The sequence below is a fragment of the Uranotaenia lowii genome, chromosome 2, assembly GCF_029784155.1.
Source record: "Uranotaenia lowii strain MFRU-FL chromosome 2, ASM2978415v1, whole genome shotgun sequence".
Taxonomy (NCBI): Eukaryota; Metazoa; Arthropoda; class Insecta; order Diptera; family Culicidae; genus Uranotaenia; species Uranotaenia lowii.
In genome coordinates, this window is record NC_073692.1 from 158,088,197 (window position 1) to 158,109,312 (window position 21,116).

General features: G+C 34.7%; 1 protein-coding gene across 13 annotated transcripts in view; it reads left to right on the plus strand.

Moving 5' to 3' along the window:
* LOC129749980 (dual 3',5'-cyclic-AMP and -GMP phosphodiesterase 11) overlaps positions 1-21,116 on the plus strand; it is a 427,967-nt gene that overhangs the window by 362,999 nt on the left and 43,852 nt on the right. For all 13 annotated transcript variants that reach the window (XM_055745148.1, XM_055745150.1, XM_055745149.1 and 10 more), the window contains 2 exons: positions 8,075-8,312; positions 12,099-12,241. In XM_055745148.1, coding sequence (XP_055601123.1) covers positions 8,075-8,312; positions 12,099-12,241 — 381 coding nt within the window. The remainder of the gene's footprint in view (positions 1-8,074; positions 8,313-12,098; positions 12,242-21,116) is intronic.

Consider the following 21,116-nt stretch of genomic DNA (forward strand, 5'->3'; position numbering starts at 1 on the left):
TCCTAATGTTTCTGATCAAATGTCTAGCATGTCTAGTTTGTAATCAGACGATCGAAAATCGGATCCCGTCGCCTCCATTAAGATCAAGAGAGTTTTTGTAAGTCCACGGACGTTAAAATGAAACACACTCGCAATGAAAATGTAACACACGAAGAAGCTAAAACAAAGTAAACTCTACGAAGTATAAAAGAACACAAACTATCTCTGCGGAGTATGAAAAATTGTAAACTCTTCGGAGTATAAACGGAAACGTTGATCATAGAGTCTCTGTAGCTGGACCATTATAGGAGCTAGTCGATAAGGCAGTTCCAAATCGTGCAAAAAAAAGCATTGGCAAATAAAATCAAAAGCAGAAGAAGAAGATACAACAATATCCGCCAGACCACCGCAGCGCATAGTAACAGATAAACAAAAAAAACCTTTTTAAAACCCAAATAAATCATTTTTGATCCATTTCAACAGAACAATGTTCAAGGTTCGATTATATGGGAAGCGAACAAACATTCAATCAACATCAACAGCATTTACATGAATGTAACATGCAAATCCGATTTTCCCAGGAACCATCCACTTCCGGATTGGTTTGTTATTGGACGTTTTGCCCATCATCCATTGATGATCACCTTTCAAATATTGACACTATTCAATTGAGCTGACTGCCAAACCAATGCACTGTGTCCACAAGCCCAAAGCTAACCGCATTCAAGCTTCGATTTACACCTGCTTAATGCTTATGAATATTCATTACATCTTCATGACTTGATTGTTGGAATTCAATCAAACTGTCAAATGCTAATTTTTCAACTTGTTAACTTATAATTTTGTATGGAAAATTTATACCGGAAAATAAATTTCCTATTAGTTTGTTGGACATCATCCATCCATTTCGATTTGATGGACAATGCAGCAATGGAGTTCATCGAAAATCATCACATTATAATCATCGCTGAATGGCTGGCCAACCTTTTCATCATTGTGTGTCAGACTTTTCCCATCAAAATGAAAGTTGCCAGATCCATTATACTTGAGCCGGCCGGGGTTGCCGGGTCCAAATACCTTGATGTGTCGCAAATGTCCCAACGAGGGAAGGTGGAGGGAGAATCATTCGAATAATGATAACTGTTCGGGTTTGCGGAAATTGCTGAACTTCTCAAACCAGCTCACATCCGAATCCACAGACTCGACGGACCAAAGTCCTGGTAGAGTGTATAATTTTCCGGCAAAAGAGGGGTCTTCTTCTGCTCATTCAGGTACTAACCCATTGACAGTATCATTTGGACACTCCTCTTCTATCTCTTGATGGCCATCGCGTGCCTCTGAATGGCTTCATCGGGGGAATAGAGTTTCCCCGGTTAGGTACCTTTCTTCATTGCTCGCCCCGGCCAATTGGAGCCGACCTCAATGAACCGGCAGCAGCAGACCGACCGACCGGTATCATCGTTGGACCACAGAACCAATTCACCAAACGGGTTGCGAGAATTTGAAGCCAGTTCTGTGACCGAACGGTGGAAGAATGATTCAATTTCAGAGTCCGAAATTCAGTTAAGAGTAGAGAGTTGAGAAATGGGAGTTGATCCTTTAGAGTTGCGAATTTAGAGTTGAGAGTTGAATGTTGAAAGATGAGAGCCGAGAGCTGAGAATTGAGAGATGAGAGTTGAGAGTTGAGAGATGAAAGTTCAGAGTTAAGAGTTGAGAATTGAGAGTTGAGTGTTGAGAGTTGAGAGTTGAGTCTTGAGGGTTAACAGTATAGAGTTGAGAGATAAGAGTTGAGAGATAAGAGTTGAGAGTAGAGAGTTGAGAGTTGAGAGATAAGAGTTGAGAGTAGAGAGTTGAGAGATGAGAGTTAAGAGTTGAGAGATGAGAGATGAGAGTTAGGGGTTGAGAGTTGAAAGTTAAGAGTTGAGAGTTGAGAGTTGAGAGTTGAGAATTAGGAGTTTACAGTTGAGAGTTGAAAGTTGAGAGTTGAGAGTTGAGAGTTTAGAGTTGAGAGTTGAGAGTTGAGAGTTGACAGTTGAAAGTTGAGAATTAGGAATTTATAGTTGAGAATTGAGAATTGAGAGTTGAGAGATGAGAGTTGACAGTTGAGAGTTGAGAGTCAGGGATTGAGAGTTGAGGGTTGAGAGTTAGAAGTTGATAGTTGAGAGTTGAGTGTTGAAAGTCGAGAGCTGAGAATTGAGAGATGAGAGTTCAGAGTAAAAAAATTGAGATTTGAGAGTTGATAGTTGAAAGTTTAAAACTGAGAGTTGAGAGTTGAGAATTGAGTGTTGAGAGTTGAGAATTAGGAGTTTATAGTTGAGAGTTGATTGCAGAGAGTTGGTAGTTGAGAGTTGAGAGTTGAGAGTTGAGAGTTGAAAGTTGAGAGTTGAGAGTTGAGAGTTGAGAGTTGAGAGTTGAGAGTTGAGAGTTGAGAGTTGAGAGTTGAGATATGAGAGTTGAGAGTTGAGAGTTGAGAGTTGAGAGTTGAGAGTTGAGAGTTGAGAGTTGAGAGTTGCGAGTTGAGAGTTGAGTGATGAGAGTTGAGATTTGAAAGTTGAGAGTTGAGAGTTGAGAGTTGAGAGTTGAGAGTTAAGAGAAGAGTACTGCGAGTTGAAAGTTGAGGGTTGACTGTTGAAAATTCATAGTTATAAATTTAGAATTCAGAAAAGAGATTGCAAAGTTCAATTTGGAAAAATGAAAATTCAGTCAAAATAATTGAATAAATCCCACAGTGACCGCACTGTTGAAAACACATCTTCCTCCACGAACCGTGCCAGGTATACCGGCAGAAGTTTGCTGATAAGGGATTTGGGATTACACCGTTGTTCGCAGTCGACATTCGTCGTCGGTTTCGTTCCATGGTGAATTTAGTGGTCAGGGCAGCAAAACAGCATTGTATAGTACCTCTACACTACATTTATATAAAGATTGCCAATTACTTCAACTTTTGTGACCGTTCGGTGGGTTTTCCCATTATGACCGTGACCCTCGACGGAAATGGGAACTGGGAAGCATTTTAAATTGTATCGATTATCGAGCTTCGTGTTTTGTCCGACAACGAGGGAGGGAGAGATGGTACTTTTGAGACCAGATTCGCCCAGTGGGAGTGTTGAATTCTTAACGATAGCCGCAAAGCGGTTGGGTTGGGAATGAGAGTTCGGTTTAAGTTTCAATTGACTATTCATCTAGTGAGCTCGAATTTTACGGTGCTATATTTCACCTTAACTTAAATTTTTTTGTCATCAATTTTTAAATCCATCCCGTTTTAAGGGAACACATTTTACGATATTTCAATTTATTAATCTTCAAGGTAAAAAAAAAAGGTATCAATAATAAGCTCGGTGATCGAGCAGTAAGCGTGGTGGGACAAAAGGAACAATTTTTTTTACCATTCCTTGACCACCATGGTGTCTTTTTACTGTTCTGACTAGTTATGGAAAGATGTCTATGAAGATCTAATTCAAACTTAACACCAAGGCGTACATCTTTCAACGTCATGATGGCTAGCATCTTACTAATGCTAAAACCACTAGCCCACAGGAAGAGTACTATATATGCCGTGACCGAGATTCGATCTCATGACCTCTGGCTTCGAAAACTTGAACGCTTTCCTCTAGGCCACGATCGGCTGCAAACCATCCTCTGGCTGTATCTTCAAAACTACTGAATTGATATACATAAATTATACCATATTGAAATAAATTTGGATACAGAAAAAAAACTCTATGGTTGTTTGGGACCCCTCCTTGATACCAATGAACAAATAGTAAGAGGGGAGGTGGCTACCACTATCTATTTAAAATCTCCACATCTTAAGTTGAAATGTACCTAATTTGGTATGAAATAGCATTTTGATAGGGGTAATGTTCGTTAATTTTTTAGGAATTTTTCTTCCATTGAGTGAGATTGGAATAAATTACAGGAAAGACCAACCAACTTTCAAAAGAGAGGATATTTGGGATGGAGAAATGATTCTGTGCTTATTCGATATCCCCCTCCCTCACTCCAGTGAGGGATTAATGAGGAAGAGAGGGGCCTCTAAACGATTTTTTGAAAAACTCGATGACATTTAAAGTAACTGGGGTCAAATTGGTCATAGGAAAGTATATGGAAATGAGAATTTTAAAATCTTCCTGAGCTCCCAAACTTTTTCTAATTAACTCGAAAAATTATTGAGCAAATGCTATGCTATGCTAAATAGATGGAATTTGAGCACGAGAAATGTTTTCTCGATCATAAAATAAGGACATTCATATTTTTTAATGCCAAGGAAACTGATCAAGCAAATAGAACCAAATTTTCATGGGAGGGGAATTTCAAGCAAGTAATACATTCCTTTTGGCAGAAATTGGGAACTTATGAATAAATTATCACAAAGGTCTAATTTTTGAACTTGAGTTTGCTCAATTTACAACATTCATTTCAAGTGGTTGATATATAATGACGTTGAAATTTAAATATAAACTAATGAGCCAACAAACTGAATTTCGAATAATTATTTAAATTTCTATAAATTTTTAAAAGTTTAGCAAAGCACACAGGTTCAGCTAGTTTGAAATAAGATAAACAAAAATCTATATGTATGTATGAATACTGAATGTTTTGTATGATTTGTCATAAGAAACACTGAAAAAGTTTATGATTGAACAAGCTGATAATATAACGAAAATATTTTAAGATGCTAACCAAAAACTAAAAAATTGTTACGATAAATTCCCGAAAATATGTGATTCTCTTCCATTTACATGGCGACACTCAGCGGCCTTGTGGAAACAAAAAAAAAGCTTCTAAAGCAACATGATAAATTCATAATCTTTAAACTCTCGCAACTCGTTTTTGGCATATAAATAAATAATAACAACAAAACAAGGAACGCTCTCACCGGAATTTCACTCCACTTTAGTGAGCGTCGCACATTTATTAAATTAAATAAAAATTTAAATAAAATTTATGTTATAATTTACGTAGGAAAATTGTAGATATATTTAGTTTAATATGGTTACAAGCATTTATCCAGTTCATTCGTCATTAGTAGTCGTTTAGCTGTGTGAAACGGATTTTCATTTATATACTTGGTAGTTTTGCTTTCAAATTCAAAACGATTGTTATTTTGGCAACACTAGGCGAAACAAAAAAAAAACAAAGTCAGTCATTCATTTTCACTTGAAGCGTAAAGCGGGCTTTAGAACCAAACTCATGGAGAATTACACGGAAAATAATAATAATGTTGAGTTTAACGAGATAGTAAGGTGAACGCTCGCAGAATGAAACTCAAAATAATCCATCAGCAGCTGCAGCCATAAAATTCTGCGCTTCCTTAGCCAATTCCGTCTTTCTTCAAAAAAAGGCCATATCCAAACAAACAATCAGCAATCAGCTTCCTAAGTCAATCCGTCCTTTTTCACCGGAATGCCAAATTAAAAAATCAGTAGCAACAGTCTTGAAAATCCGCGTTTTCAAAGCCAATTCCGTCTTTTTCCACTGGAAGGCCAAATCAAATCAAAAAATCAGCAGCAGCCTTAAAAATATGGGCTTTCTAAGCCACTTCCGATTTTTTTCCACTGGAAGGCCATATCAAAACAAGCAATCAGCCGCAGCAGCCTTAAAAATCTACGCTTCCTAAGTCACTGCTGTCTTTATCAACTGGGAGACCGAATCAAAATTATCAGTCATCAGCAACTGTCTTAAAAATCTGCGCTTCCTAAGCCAATTCCGTTTTTTTTTCACCGGAGGGCCAAATCAAAACAAACTATCAGTAGCAGCAGCCTTATAAATCTGCGCTTCTTTAGCCGCTTCTGTCTTTTGTCCACCGGAAGGCTAAATCAAAACAAACATTAAAACAGCAGCAACGGATTTAACATCTGCGCTTCTTAAGCAAACACGTCTTTTCCATTGGAAGGCCAAATCAATACAAAAGATCAGCAGCAGCTTTCAAAATTTGCGCTTCTTAAGCTAATCTGTCTTTTTCCACCGGAAGGCCAAATCAATACAAACAAACAGCAGCAGCCTTCAAAATCTGCGCTTCCTAAGCCACTTCCGTCTTTTTCCACCGGAAGGCCAAATCAATACAAACAGCAGCAACAGTTTTAACAATCTGCACTTCTTAAGCCAATCCGTCTTTTGCACCGAAGGCCAAATAAAAGCAAACAATCAGTAGCAACAGTCTTAATATATGCACTTCTTAAGACAATCCGTCTTATTCCACCGGAGGGCTAAATCAAAACAAACATTCAGCAGCAGCAGCCTTAAAAACTTGCGCTTCTCAAGCCAATCCGTCTTTTTTCACCGGAAGGCCAAATCAGAACAAACAGTTGATCCTAAAAAAGTATCTTACTAACAATCCTTTCTTCATCCCTCATTGACTACTAGGACGTGGCCGGCGCTGTTATTGCTCATTTTTCGAAGGGAGAGCATGAGTTTTGTGCATTGAGAATGAGTTGCTAATCTCAAGCTGCATTCTTTTAGCCCTTGTACAAAATTTATGGCCTAGATCAATCACGGAGTAGCAACCATTGGCGATGTGGAACTCGTTCTACTTAGCCACGCCAGCGATCATGAAATTCGAAATGCATTGAATGATTTGACATAATATAGTATGAAATTTTTATTAAAACCATGAGAAAATGGTGGTATTGTTGAATACTAATTAAAGCATTTAGAGCTTGATCATTTAAGGTGGATATGAGTAGTCAAACAAGCTAAGCTAAGCTACGACCAAATCAGAACAAACAGTCAAAGCAGCAACCTTAAAAATCTGCGCTTTCTAATCTCTCCATCTTATTCACCACAAGAATTGATCAATGTTTGATTTTGTTTGTTTTGCCTAGTATTGCCAAAATAATAAATTCTGACATAGATTTTTTTTATTTATCTTCAGTGTTGCCAAACACAACTATTATATAATTTTTTTTATTTGATTTATTTCCTTCATCACATCTTTACAAGGGATAAGAATTTCTATCGCCAAAACGTAATGTCAACCAAACACTGCACTATTTCACAATATTCGGACCTGATTGACAAAACAATTCATTCTTTTTTCGAAGAAGGATACGTAGCGTAACAACCAGCTAACCGAGCAAAACGACATTCCGAACGCGATAGCCCACCTAATTGACTCGTTTTTAAAAAAATATATCTACATGAACACACGCAATTCATTCACTTCATAACCGTTCATATGAAGCTATAGGATCCAGGCAGAGTTGCAGATTGCAAACCGATCAAATCCGTTGATTAGACGAAATCGAAAAATCTACTAATTTTGACAAAATTTAACTTGTTGTAATGACCTTTTTTTGGTCGTCAGTGGTTCAGTTTTTGCTGATTCGTCTTATTCCCTAACAATTTTCGATAATCCGTAGAAAATCCGTAGGAAATGGTGAAAATCCGTAGATTTGAGCATCGCTCCGTGTTTTTTCATTTATCAGTTATAATTGACTCATTTTGCACAATACTGATAATTTTAGATTTTTCAAACATTATTTCACCAAAATTTAAGACGAAGGAAACAATGTAAAAAATCATTTCAATTCAGAACGAAAAAATCTTTCCAAGATCTGTTTACAAATTATAGGCACTGAAATTGCACTCCACTTGTGAAGTTTATTGGATTTTCAACAAAGAAAATTGATGATTAACCTATTCTGCTCCGAAAACCCGCAGATCAATCCGATTTTTAATGTTTTGTAGAAAAAGGATTTTTAATTCCATATCGCTCTGTAAAGCCTGTTAAAACCTTTCAAAAAATATTTTGAAAAATAAAAACAATTTGAATACAATTTGTTGCTTCCAGATAGAATCTGGAACCAGATTTTGTCCACAAGTTTTGACTGTATTTGAACCGTTCTGAAACTCTCTAAATGATATGACTTTTGGCGCGAGAGTCAATGAAACAACTAGTTCCGCTGAATGCATGTCATAAACTTTTATAATATGGATATAATTTCCCATCCACACGGAGCAATCCTGCAATAACAATCACCAAGTGCCCCATTCACCTCATATATGCTCTCACACACCATCCCCGTTTTTCCAGAATTGTATTAGCTCGAACATGTGTTTGTTTTTGTTCACCACTTTCTGTGTTTATTTCCAGGAAAATCTCTGCTCACGAATTCGAACGCGGTGGTTTGCTTAAGCCAATCGTGAACACCATCGATGGGACCCCAACATTTCTCAGCAGCGAGTGCCTGTTGGTGGGCAGCGGCCATCCGGGACAGAATGGACCAATCGGTGGCTGCTTTGGGGGTGGCCTCGGGATCGGCCAAAGACCCCTGCGGTTGTCCCGGAACGAACTGAAGCAGCTGGACGAACGGGAGCTGATTTTTGAGCTGGTTCGTATTTGGGTGTGATTCTTACCATGTGTACAAGTACATATATTAGAGTGCGTCAAATTCACACTTTTTTTAAATTTCAAAATGCGTGTAGCTTTTTTTTTAATTTAGACAAGAAGACAAGAAGACAAGAAGACAAGAAGACAAGAAGACAAGAAGACAAGAAGACAAGAAGACAAGAAGACAAGAAGACAAGAAGACAAGAAGACAAGAAGACAAGAAGACAAGAAGACAAGAAGACAAGAAGACAAGAAGACAAGAAGACAAGAAGACAAGAAGACAAGAAGACAAGAAGACAAGAAGACAAGAAGACAAGAAGACAAGAAGACAAGAAGACAAGAAGACAAGAAGACAAGAAGACAAGAAGACAAGAAGACAAGAAGACAAGAAGACAAGAAGACAAGAAGACAAGAAGACAAGAAGACAAGAAGACAAGAAGACAAGAAGACAAGAAGACAAGAAGACAAGAAGACAAGAAGACAAGAAGACAAGAAGACAAGAAGACAAGAAGACAAGAAGACAAGAAGACAAGAAGACAAGAAGACAAGAAGACAAGAAGACAAGAAGACAAGAAGACAAGAAGACAAGAAGACAAGAAGACAAGAAGACAAGAAGACAAGAAGACAAGAAGACAAGAAGACAAGAAGACAAGAAGACAAGAAGACAAGAAGACCAGAAGACAAGAAGACAAGAAGACAAGAAGACAAGAAGACAAGAAGACAAGAAGACAAGAAGACAAGAAGACAAGAAGACAAGAAGACAAGAAGACAAGAAGACAAGAAGACAAGAAGACAAGAAGACAAGAAGACAAGAAGACAAGAAGACAAGAAGACAAGAAGACAAGAAGACAAGAAGACAAGAAGACAAGAAGACAAGAAGACAAGAAGACAAGAAGACAAGAAGACAAGAAGATAAGAAGACAAGAAGACAAGAAGACAAGAAGACAAGAAGACAAGAAGATAAGAAGACAAGAAGACAAGAAGACAAGAAGACAAGAAGACAAGAAGACAAGAAGACAAGAAGACAAGAAGACAAGAAGACAAGAAGACAAGAAGACAAGAAGACAAGAAGACAAGAAGACAAGAAGACAAGAAGACAAGAAGACAAGAAGACAAGAAGACAAGAAGACAAGAAGACAAGAAGACAAGAAGACAAGAAGACAAGAAGACAAGAAGACAAGAAGACAAGAAGACAAGAAGACAAGAAGACAAGAAGACAAGAAGACAAGAAGACAAGAAGACAAGAAGACAAGAAGACAAGAAGACAAGAAGACAAGAAGACAAGAAGACAAGAAGACAAGAAGACAAGAAGACAAGAAGACAAGAAGACAAGAAGACAAGAAGACAAGAAGACAAGAAGACAAGAAGACAAGAAGACAAGAAAACAAGAAAACAAGAAGACAAGAAGACAAGAAGACAAGAAGACAAGAAGACAAGAAGACAAGAAGACAAGAAGACAAGAAGACAAGAAGACAAGAAGACAAGAAGACAAGAAAACAAGAAGACAAGAAGACAAGAAGACAAGAAGACAAGAAGACAAGAAGACAAGAAGACAAGAAGACAAGAAGACAAGAAGACAAGAAGACAAGAAGACAAGAAGACAAGAAGACAAGAAGACAAGAAGACAAGAAGACAAGAAGACAAGAAGACAAGAAGACAAGAAGACAAGAAGACAAGAAGACAAGAAGACAAGAAGACAAGAAGACAAGAAGACAAGAAGACAAGAAGACAAGAAGACAAGAAGACAAGAAGACAAGAAGACAAGAAGACTAGAAGACTAGAAGACAAGAAGACAAGAAGACAAGAAGACAAGAAGACAAGAAGACAAGAAGACAAGAAGACAAGAAGACAAGAAGACAAGAAGACAAGAAGACAAGAAGACAAGAAGACAAGAAGACAAGAAGACAAGAAGACAAGAAGACAAGAAGACAAGAAGACAAGAAGACAAGAAGACAAGAAGACAAGAAGACAAGAAGACAAGAAGACAAGAAGACAAGAAGACAAGAAGACAAGAAGACAAGAAGACAAGAAGACAAGAAGACAAGAAGACAAGAAGACAAGAAGACAAGAAGACAAGAAGACAAGAAGACAAGAAGACAAGAAGACAAGAAGACAAGAAGACAAGAAGACAAGAAGACAAGAAGACAAGAAGACAAGAAGACAAGAAGACAAGAAGACAAGAAGACAAGAAGACAAGAAGACAAGAAGACAAGAAGACAAGAAGACAAGAAGACAAGAAGACAAGAAGACAAGAAGACAAGAAGACAAGAAGACAAGAAGACAAGAAGACAAGAAGACAAGAAGACAAGAAGACAAGAAGACAAGAAGACAAGAAGACAAGAAGACAAGAAGACAAGAAGACAAGAAGACAAGAAGACAAGAAGACAAGAAGACAAGAAGACAAGAAGACAAGAAGACAAGAAGACAAGAAGACAAGAAGACAAGAAGACAAGAAGACAAGAAGACAAGAAGACAAGAAGACAAGAAGACAAGAAGACAAGAAGACAAGAAGACAAGAAGACAAGAAGACAAGAAGACAAGAAGACAAGAAGACAAGAAGACAAGAAGACAAGAAGACAAGAAGACAAGAAGACAAGAAGACAAGAAGACAAGAAGACAAGAAGACAAGAAGACAAGAAGACAAGAAGACAAGAAGACAAGAAGACAAGAAGACAAGAAGACAAGAAGACAAGAAGACAAGAAGACAAGAAGACAAGAAGACAAGAAGACAAGAAGACAAGAAGACAAGAAGACAAGAAGACAAGAAGACAAGAAGACAAGAAGACAAGAAGACAAGAAGACAAGAAGACAAGAAGACAAGAAGACAAGAAGACAAGAAGACAAGAAGACAAGAAGACAAGAAGACAAGAAGACAAGAAGACAAGAAGACAAGAAGACAAGAAGACAAGAAGACAAGAAGACAAGAAAACAAGAAGACAAGAAGACAAGAAGACAAGAAGACAAGAAGACAAGAAAACAAGAAGACAAGAAGACAAGAAGACAAGAAGACAAGAAGACAAGAAGACAAGAAGAGAAGAAGACAAGAAGACAAGAAGACAAGAAGACAAGAAGACAAGAAGACAAGAAGAGAAGAAGACAAGAAGACAAGAAGACAAGAAGACAAGAAGACAAGAAGACAAGAAGACAAGAAGACAAGAAGACAAGAAGACAAGAAGACAAGAAGACAAGAAGACAAGAAGACAAAAAGACAAAAAGACAAGAAGACAAGAAGACAAGAAGACAAGAAGACAAGAAGACAAGAAGACAAAAAGACAAGAAGACAAGAAGACAAGAAGACAAGAAGACAAGAATTAACAGAATTTACAGAAAGTGAGCTGAAAACAAAGTAGGCACATTATTCTACACACCTGTGCCATTAAAAATAGGGTTTTCAATTTTTTTTTTTCAAATTATTAATAATGGGGTTTAAGAATGCTAAGTTGAAATTAATCAGTCCGTTCCATCCTTCAATAAACTTTGTCGATTTCATTTTTAATTTCAATTGGTGGCTGGGAATGAAATACATAACAAAAAATTTAAAAACGGCTTTCTTCGAAAATATTATGTATTTTTTCATACAAAACTTCAAACCAAAACCTACGTATCGTAAACTAATTTTAAAAATCTGAAAAATCTTACGATAATTTTGTTCATGAATAAAACTTTGAAACTGTAGACATTTTGAAACCGGAAAACAGTGTCAGTTTGATACATCCTAATCCACATGTGTTTGCCTCTTTGTACTTGCGGCAGCAAATATTACATCGATTGTGTTTCTCTCCCTCAGGTAAAGGACATCTGCAACGATCTGGACGTCCGGTCCCTCTGTCACAAAATCCTCCAGAACGTGTCCATCCTGTTGAATGCGGACCGGGGTTCGCTGTTTCTGGTCCAAGGCAAAAGTACCTGCGGCAACGATAATACCAAAAAGTAAGTCTCACCCACGCACTCACGCGCTCTATGGCATCAGGCTTATCACTCACTAGGCGACCAAACAGGCACGCGCTTGCCAAATCATTGAATCGTTGTTGATTGTAACAATTTTTTTTGCTGATGCTGCTGCTGCTCCTTCCGTTCCATATGGTCCATGCATGGTTTTGTTGGCTCAAGGAGCAGCATCATAATGGGAATCTCTTTATTCCGAGCTCGTTCGAAAAGGGTACACATGATACCAAAACCGACTCGTTCGTCACCCAATATAAAGCTTGGCAGCTGATGACAATGTAACTCCGGCCACCCCCTCTAGTCGAGTTGATTGACGAGTGTCACTCCCTTACAATGAATGAACATTCTTCTCAGTAGCTGCTGCATACAATGAAGTGACAAATTTTCAAAAAAAAAATGTACGTACACGCATAAAAGTGACAATCGCGTGTTAAGGAGCTCCCATCTTTTATGCTGATGCTGTTCTTTTTTATTATTTTTTCTAGAAATTTCAATGTCATCCATTCTCATTCAACTCTTGCAACAATGTTTCTATATGTATGTTTCTAAACCGATTTGAAAATCCATGAAGAAGAGATTTATTAGTATTTGTCCTTGTTATAGATTTTTTTCTCTTTTTTCAGGATTAGGTCACTGCACATTCTGTTCTCAGCATACCTGACAGCAAAAACGAATTATCAACAACTAATCGCGAGCAAAATTTACTCATGCTGATAACATCAAAATATATTAACATACTGCGGGGAAATGATGCGATACAATAAACAAAATTTAAACATGAATCTCAGTGGAAAAAATTTCCTTTTAACAAATCGATTTTATTTGACTAAAACACCAAAATAGACAAAAATTTAAACTAATACTTTACAAAAAATATGAAAAAAAGGTTTTACTACAAAATTAAAATAAAAAAAAATAATATGAAATTATAGATTAAACGCAAAAAAAATGGCAAGGTGATTTGGTTAAAGACTAAAGTAATTCTGTCGCATTAGTTGGGATTTGAAAGAGCTACGGTTGTTAGTGCTCTTTAAGACTTCTGGAAGACTGTTGTAGGATAATGGTCCAATGTAGGAGATCCTGCGTTGACCGAAAGATGTTGAACAGCAACTTTGAAGTAAATGATCTGACTGGCGAGTAATTCAAGAGCAAGTACCTGAGCCATGGCCGTAGGAACAGGGGGGGTTTTGGGGGTTAAACCCCCCCCCCCCCCCCCCCATTATGATCCAAAATGCCAAGCGAGGTATTCAACTAATATGGAGTTTCATAAAGGGGTACAACCCTAGGTATTCAACTATTTACTCAAAATTTAAAATTCAGAACCAAATTATGATAATAGAGTAAGGTCAATCAAGAGTAAAAATCTAGACTAAAAGCTAATGCCAAAACATCAAAAACCCATCCCAAGTCCAAAACTCTGCAACACTTTTTCAAAATTTTCTCACTTGTTCTTCGAAATTCAGTTCTGAATATTTAATTTTTAAATCAATTAAACCCATTTTGAAGGTTCTGATTCCATAACTCCCATAGCAAAAATTGTATTCCTATTTTCGAATTTCGGATTCTGTATCCAGTTCAGGATTCTCGATTTTCAGTTCGAATAATCATAAGAAATAAGAATTTAAAAGCTTCTTTAAAATCCTGATTCAGATTTGGTTTTGCATTTCATATCAAATTTGAATCATGTTTTTCGAGATCATCGAGTTCGAGTTCCAATCATAAGTCTTACACAAAATTAGAAAATTTGAACCTTTAAAATGGCAACCCAAAATTGAAAAGTCAGATTCAGATCTTTGTAAATTCATATTTTAATTCTGATTCACAATACAGATTCACAATAAATAATTTAAATAGTGAATTGAGATTAAACCTAAACTACATAATTTGTTTAATAGATTCATGAATGAGGGCTCTAAAACTTAGCTCATAAAATTCTGATCTGAAATAAGATTCGGAAATCGAATTTTTTGTACATTTCAGAAATCGTTCGGAAATTCGGCTACAGATTCAGAGCGCAATTTTTGAATTCAGGTTCAAATTCAGAATGCAGATTCAAAATTCAGAAAAAGATTAAGCTTGTATATAAATATAACAATCAACATAAATTGTTGAGCAATTCAAGAGATCATGCATGAACTTAACACATTGCGGACCAAATACAAGATATATATCTCGTTTTTTTGCTTGCCAACAGTGTGCTACACTTCGAATTATAACTCGAATGGACTGAATTTAAGTGTTAAACTTTGTTCGACAAAATTGAACACAACATTTGCCATGACTTTAAAATACTCAATTTTTAAAATTTTGTCCAGAGGTTCTGAGATATAGAATGCCGAATTTCTCAGAGATTTTATCGGTCCTTTATGTGTTAAAATTGCTTGTCAATTCAATTACCAGATTTCAATTTTTTAAACTAAATTTGTTTGTTAACATAATTCAGCTGAAAATCACAAATAAAAGATAGAACTTGAGTTTTTTTTTATTTTGGTTTTGTCCAAAAACACCCATATTTTATTTCTCAAAAAAATAACCACAGGATTTTCATTATGGAAATGAGTCTTTATGAAAAATATTTGCTGTTAAAAAAACATCTTCATCTAAAAAATCTGCACAAAATTCTATATTTTCCCAGTGTTTTGTTGAACATTATTAACACATCAAGGACACAAAATTTTGGCATTTTTTATGTTTCAGAAACCAATAGACAAAAATCTGCTTATTTGAGTAACGGGAAGTGTAGTGTTAAATTTTGTAGAATGAGGTTTCATTATTAGATTCATAACATTTGAAGCCAAATTTCATACTAAAATCATTAATTTGGTTTAAGTTTGCATCAAGAAATTAGAACCGAATGATTTTATTCTCCAACTTTTTTTTTTTTTGAAAATTTGATTTTCTTCATCAAAAGTTCAAATCTTTGAATTTGCAAAACAGTTTGTAAGATTGGGCTTGTTGATTTGAGTAAAGAATAAGTTTTTTTAAGAAATGAAAGACTCTCCTAAAATTCATATTTTATGCCCCAATCAACTAAGTTTGATCCATCAGACTCTCAAATTCAAAGATTTTAACCATCGATGGAAACGAATTTAGCTCACTTTTTAGGTTTAGGGCTAATTTTCTAAAATTTCGAGTTAATAACAAAAAATTTCAATGTCAAAGTACTTAAAAAATGATAATCATATAGTTACAAACATAATTTGTTTCAAATTTTTTGTATTCGTGCATTGTTGGGCAAAAAATCATTGGTAAAAACCTGTCACCAAAACCGCCCCCCATGAGTCGGTTCTTCCTACGGCCCTGACCTGAGCTATACAATAAAATACGGTTATTATTTGTGGAGTTCAAATTATCGAATAAGTAAATTAATGTTTGCAAGCTGCTCAATTAAGATAAGGGCAAAATATTATGAGATGTATTTGGATAAAGTAAAGAAGTTGAATAGAGGAAAGGAAGTATAAAGATAATTTTCATAAAACGATTGTAAACGATGTAACGCCTAGGCGCCTGCAATCTGGCAAGAACAGAAAAAGATGCCCTCCCCCAAACTGCAATAAGGAGGTAAAACTGGGAATGAATGAATGCAAAGTAAAACTTCATAAGAACATGCCAAGGTACGAAATTCTGGGAATGCCGTTTAGTGGTATATTGCTTAAATCGTTAATGTATAAAAAGAACAACAATGGCCCAACATTACTGCCTTGTGGTACACCCACACCAAGGGATTCCAAGGTCTGTTAGGTCGATAGAAATAAATTGTTTCCTATCTGTAAGGTAGCTTTTGATGATGGTATTTATTAGCAACACCTCTTATACCATACCGATTAAGTTTTTGAGGAGGATTTAGTGAGCTAAAGTATCAAAGGCTTTTCAAGTCTAGACACAATCCTTCAACGATTTTTTTTTCTTGTTTATATTTTCTATGACAGAATCAATCAGTTCACACATAGCTATCAGTGTACTGCTGCCGGTTTTGAAGCCGCCCTGCAAGTTGTATAAAATATTATTTTCATTAATGAATTGGTTTAGTCTGCTTATTAGATGTTTTTCAAACACTTCACTAAATACGCTAAGCGTTGAAATTTGGCGGTAATTGTTGATACATGTTGCATCATCTGGTTTAAGGACTTGAACAACTTTTGCTATTTTTAAAATTTCTGGATAAATTCCCGTTTAGAAAATATTATTGAAACAATCAGAAAGAATTCTGGAAAATTCCAATCAATTAGATTTTAGCAGACTGCTAGGTATTTTATCGGGACCATAACTTTGTTTTGCTTTTTAAAGATTGAATTATGAGAACAACTTCGCTACTACTTGAAGGACGTACAAAAATGGTGTTTGGAACTGTATTCATAAATAGCAAATTATCAAAAGATGGACCACAAGACTATTGGCCAGATTCTTTTCAATGTTCGTAAAGTAGAAATTAAAGTGTTGACAAATATCTTATTTATTGTTAATATTGCAATTGTTCAGTTCCCTCGAAAGATCCATCCATACCTATGTTCTCAAGCGTACAAACTTCATACTAAAACCGCCAACTTCCAGAAGAAGTACTCGGTATGCCATGACCGGGATTCGATCTCATGACTTCTGGCTTACAAGACTTATGCTCTAACCTCTAAACCAATGCCGCTGGCGCAATGCGGGGTTATTTCTTTCATAATTTTGCATGTAGTTCTAGAAATCTTGGATAGGAAAGTCGGAATCAAAACATAAAATATATCTCGCATAGTTTCACTCTAATAATAGTCAAAGTATCCCTAACGTAAGCATTGCAGAATTTTACCGCATGTCTACGTGCTGTGAAAATCGGGGCGATTTTTTTTGGCAAACTTAGTTTAATCTGGGCATTTGATCTCAAATTTTTCAACACAAAATCCGGACAAATCTAAGCCGAATTCAGTGAAGTAAAATGAGGAAAAAACATCTTCCATGTTTATTTATTAAAACACTTGACATTAATACAAGATATATATATAACTTTAACTTCAGACTGTCACATTTTACATATTATTTGTGAGAAATTTTTAAAATATGTATGGAATGCATTAACTTGAAGACTTTATAATAAACATTTCTAAATTTTATCAGTTAATGTCCGGGTAAATGCCGGGTATAATTGAAATTGCATTCTAGGATTCTCACTTTATTAGCATAAGTACTTAGTATGAATAGTACAAAATTATCTTTTCAATTAATGTTGAAATCTGCGTTGGTTTCTATACTCTCACACCCTTCTCCGATTTTTTTTTCAAAAAGATATAAAAAACAGAATTGGCTTGAATTGGTCCAATCCGCAAAACTGAATTTCACTATTTAATATCCTTTCCAATATTCCGATCAACCATACTAAAATTATTTTTTCATCGTATTACTTTTCTCATAGTGGGACTTCGAATTAATTTTAGTGATTCTCTATACATAAATATTTCTATTTCCAGATTTCACAATTTATTTTTCGTTTTTTCAAGAATTGTTTTCAGTATCAATATCATAGTTTTCTGAGTTTAAAGAACTCGAGATTTTTGTTTAAGGTAGGTACTAAATTCATTCGGATTCCTAATAAATGTATTTTTTTCAAATGATAATTGATTAAGTATTTTAATGTTCATTTGATTTTATGTTTTTACTAGCTGACCCGGTAAACTTCGTTTTACCTTCTAAAGTATAAATCGTAATAAATGTTTAATTTCATCTACACGTCCTTAACCCTTCGTTTCATGATTTTTTATTTTTCCTTAAAAATCAGTTTTAACAGTTGAAAATGATGAGTACATCAAGAAAAAAAATTAAAATAAAATACGATTTTTCCATTTTTCCATACATTAATTGTTGCATATTTGTAGCTTTATGAAACGAAGGGTTAACTGCACCGTGCTCGCGAATAGATTCTTATGGAAATCGTAACAAATAAAGTTGAATTTGTATTGGGACCACCTTTCATAAAAAGTGAGATTCTTGAAACTATTATACAAACCATCTCTGACCCAAAAAACCCTCGGATACCAAATTTCACTTCATTCCGACCGACCATTCATACGTGATGTTGTTACAAAGAAAACACCTCCATTTTACTATATAAGATAAAACGTATGTCACATTTAGAAGAGAAGTTTTACAAAAGTTGTTGATTTCTTAATATATGATCTGATGGGAATCTTGTTTTTAATTAAAAATTTTAACCCGTCAGGTCCTAGAGAATTCTCTTGGGGGAAGTGTTTTTTATTTTTCAAATTTTCAAGAATCAGTAAATGAAAAGAAACTTAAATATCTGATGAAAAAAAACCTTCATTTTGAGATAGGGCAGGGGTGGGGGAGGAGGGGTGAGTGGATTTGAGAGTGTAAGTTGTTGCTCATAAGTCTACAATCATTGCTGCATTCTGATCCTCCTGTTGCTCTTGTTATTTATTGAACCAAATCAGAGGTTTTTACAAAAATATTTAAAATCGAAATGAATAGCAAATACAGTTAACAAATTTTCTCAATACACTTATTTCTTTATCCTTTCATAGATGTCCTTAAATAGATGAATTTCGTAATTTGAGATTATCTGGGAGAATAAAATATTTCAGTTTATTAGCTCGTTAAGGCATCAACTCTCTTTTTTTAATGATAATAATACACGTGATAGAAGAGAATGGAGAAAAAATCTTTAAATTATCCATTTTTCCTGAGCTTCTTCAGATCAGCGCAAGGCTCATCACAAATCTTAGATGGTTCTCACTTTGCGTTTGAAGAAGCAAACATTTGAGATGAGTTTCAATTGGTATGAATTTAAAAATAATTGTGAATCTCTGATACATCAAACATCGTAAATCAAACATCGGAAATATTTTACTGAATTGTGAATCGGAAATATCGTATTATCAATTCTGAAATACATTTCTCATTGTCATTTCTGATTTTGATTTATTTTTTTCTAAATAAACATAAACTAATATCTGTTTTAAGAATATCAAAACAAATTCTGGGGAACGAAGCTTTCAGAAATTTATTCTTATTGATTTGGTTTTGAATTTTAAGGTTTTATTCTAGATTTTAAACTTGAACTGAAACGAATGAAATAGTAAAAAAATTCAAACAAATGATCAACCAAAAAAAATTGAAAATCGTAATTTCAAGACTTTCATTTATAAAAGGCTTTCCAGTTTTTTTATACGTATTTGGGCCGAGCAAATCCAGGCATTATTACTCAAAAACCTGAAAAAATTTGTGCAAAATATTCAAGTCGTGCAATATTCGGGCAATTACGGCCAAAGTCCTTGTATTCACAAAAATAAACAAATCGATTTTTTTTATCAAGGCACTTCAGAAACGCTTATATTTGATTTGATTTGGTTTTCTACACGGTACTAAAATATTGGTTTTTCGTTACGAATTTTGATTTTGAAAAAACCTGCTTTTTGAACCAAAAAAGAGTGTCGAAAAGTAGTACTTTTCGATACAGTTTTCAAAACAATGTCAAAAAGTGCTACTTTCCGACACCAAGGTTTCCGAAATAACAGAAAATCTGTAAATTTACAGAATTCTAAGCAAATTTTCATCACAAAATCTGTGCCACAGAACACAGAATTTTTAAATATTCATAAATTTCACAGAGTTTTTGAATTTGGAATGAATTTCCCAATTATAAATTATTTTTTTGGCATTATAAAATTTGAATTTCTTGCTTTGCTTATATGAAAAGATTAGTTATGTGATTTGATTTTTCTGTGTTATAATATTTTAATGGCCCTCGACAACGGTTAATTCTTTATGGGAGGCGAAGCAATCGCAGCTCCCATACAAAATCAACCCGATGGATTAGATGTGTACCTACACACCTACACAACTTAAATGTAAAAAAAATCTAATTTATCATGAGTTTTAAATAAAAATAAAGGAAATAGCAAGTGAAAACCATCGCAAAATTTTTGGGAACAATCACAGAAAGTCTGTTTTTTTTTCTCAAAAACCACAGAATTTTTTTCGGCAAACTTGCTCGATACTGTTTTGATTCTGAAGAAAAACAACAAACAACAAATTTTCACCAAGAATTTTCACCTATTTTTGAAAGTTATACCGGAAACAAGAGCTGAAAATTTACAAATTTGAATGAATCATTTTCAAACTCATTCAAATCCTTCATATTATCATTGCAAATATAATTACATATTTTTCTCTCTTTTTGCTGAATCTCTTGTGTTTAAATAATCTAACTTGAATTTCAAAATCTGATGAAAAGAGATTGAAAATAAACTCTTACACCGTAATATTGCATATTCGATTTCAGTGATGCAGTGTTTGTATTTTTTTATAAGGTTTACCATAAATAATCTGCCATATTAGATGTGAAAGATTCGAAAAAGAATTACATTAAAACAGATTTAATACCTGTTTGAATTGTGTTTTTGAAATTTCATAATTTAATTCACTTTTCATGTTTCATTAAAATCCCTGGATAATGAAAAATTGAGGATAAGAAAGAAAAATTCGTGCAAATAATCATAAGTTTAGAACCTCAATTCTGATTTTTCAATTGATTATTAATTCAAAATTTGAGGTTTGATACTGGATCTGAAATTTAAGTTTTTAATGTTTATACAAATTTCATGTGTAAGCTTTTTACACAGAAACCATAGAGTTGTTATGATATTTCGATTCGACAAAAATAAATTATTAAAAAAAAAAGTTGTTTCCAGTCCAACATCAGCATTTGTGTTATTGTGTTTTTGATTGAAATTTTATAGTCGAATATCTATATTGGATATTCATATTAATAATTAATTCTCACTAATTAACCATATATTTTTTGTATTTTTTAAAGTATGGCAATTTTTTATTCAAGCTTCAAATCATTATTTTTACTTGTTTG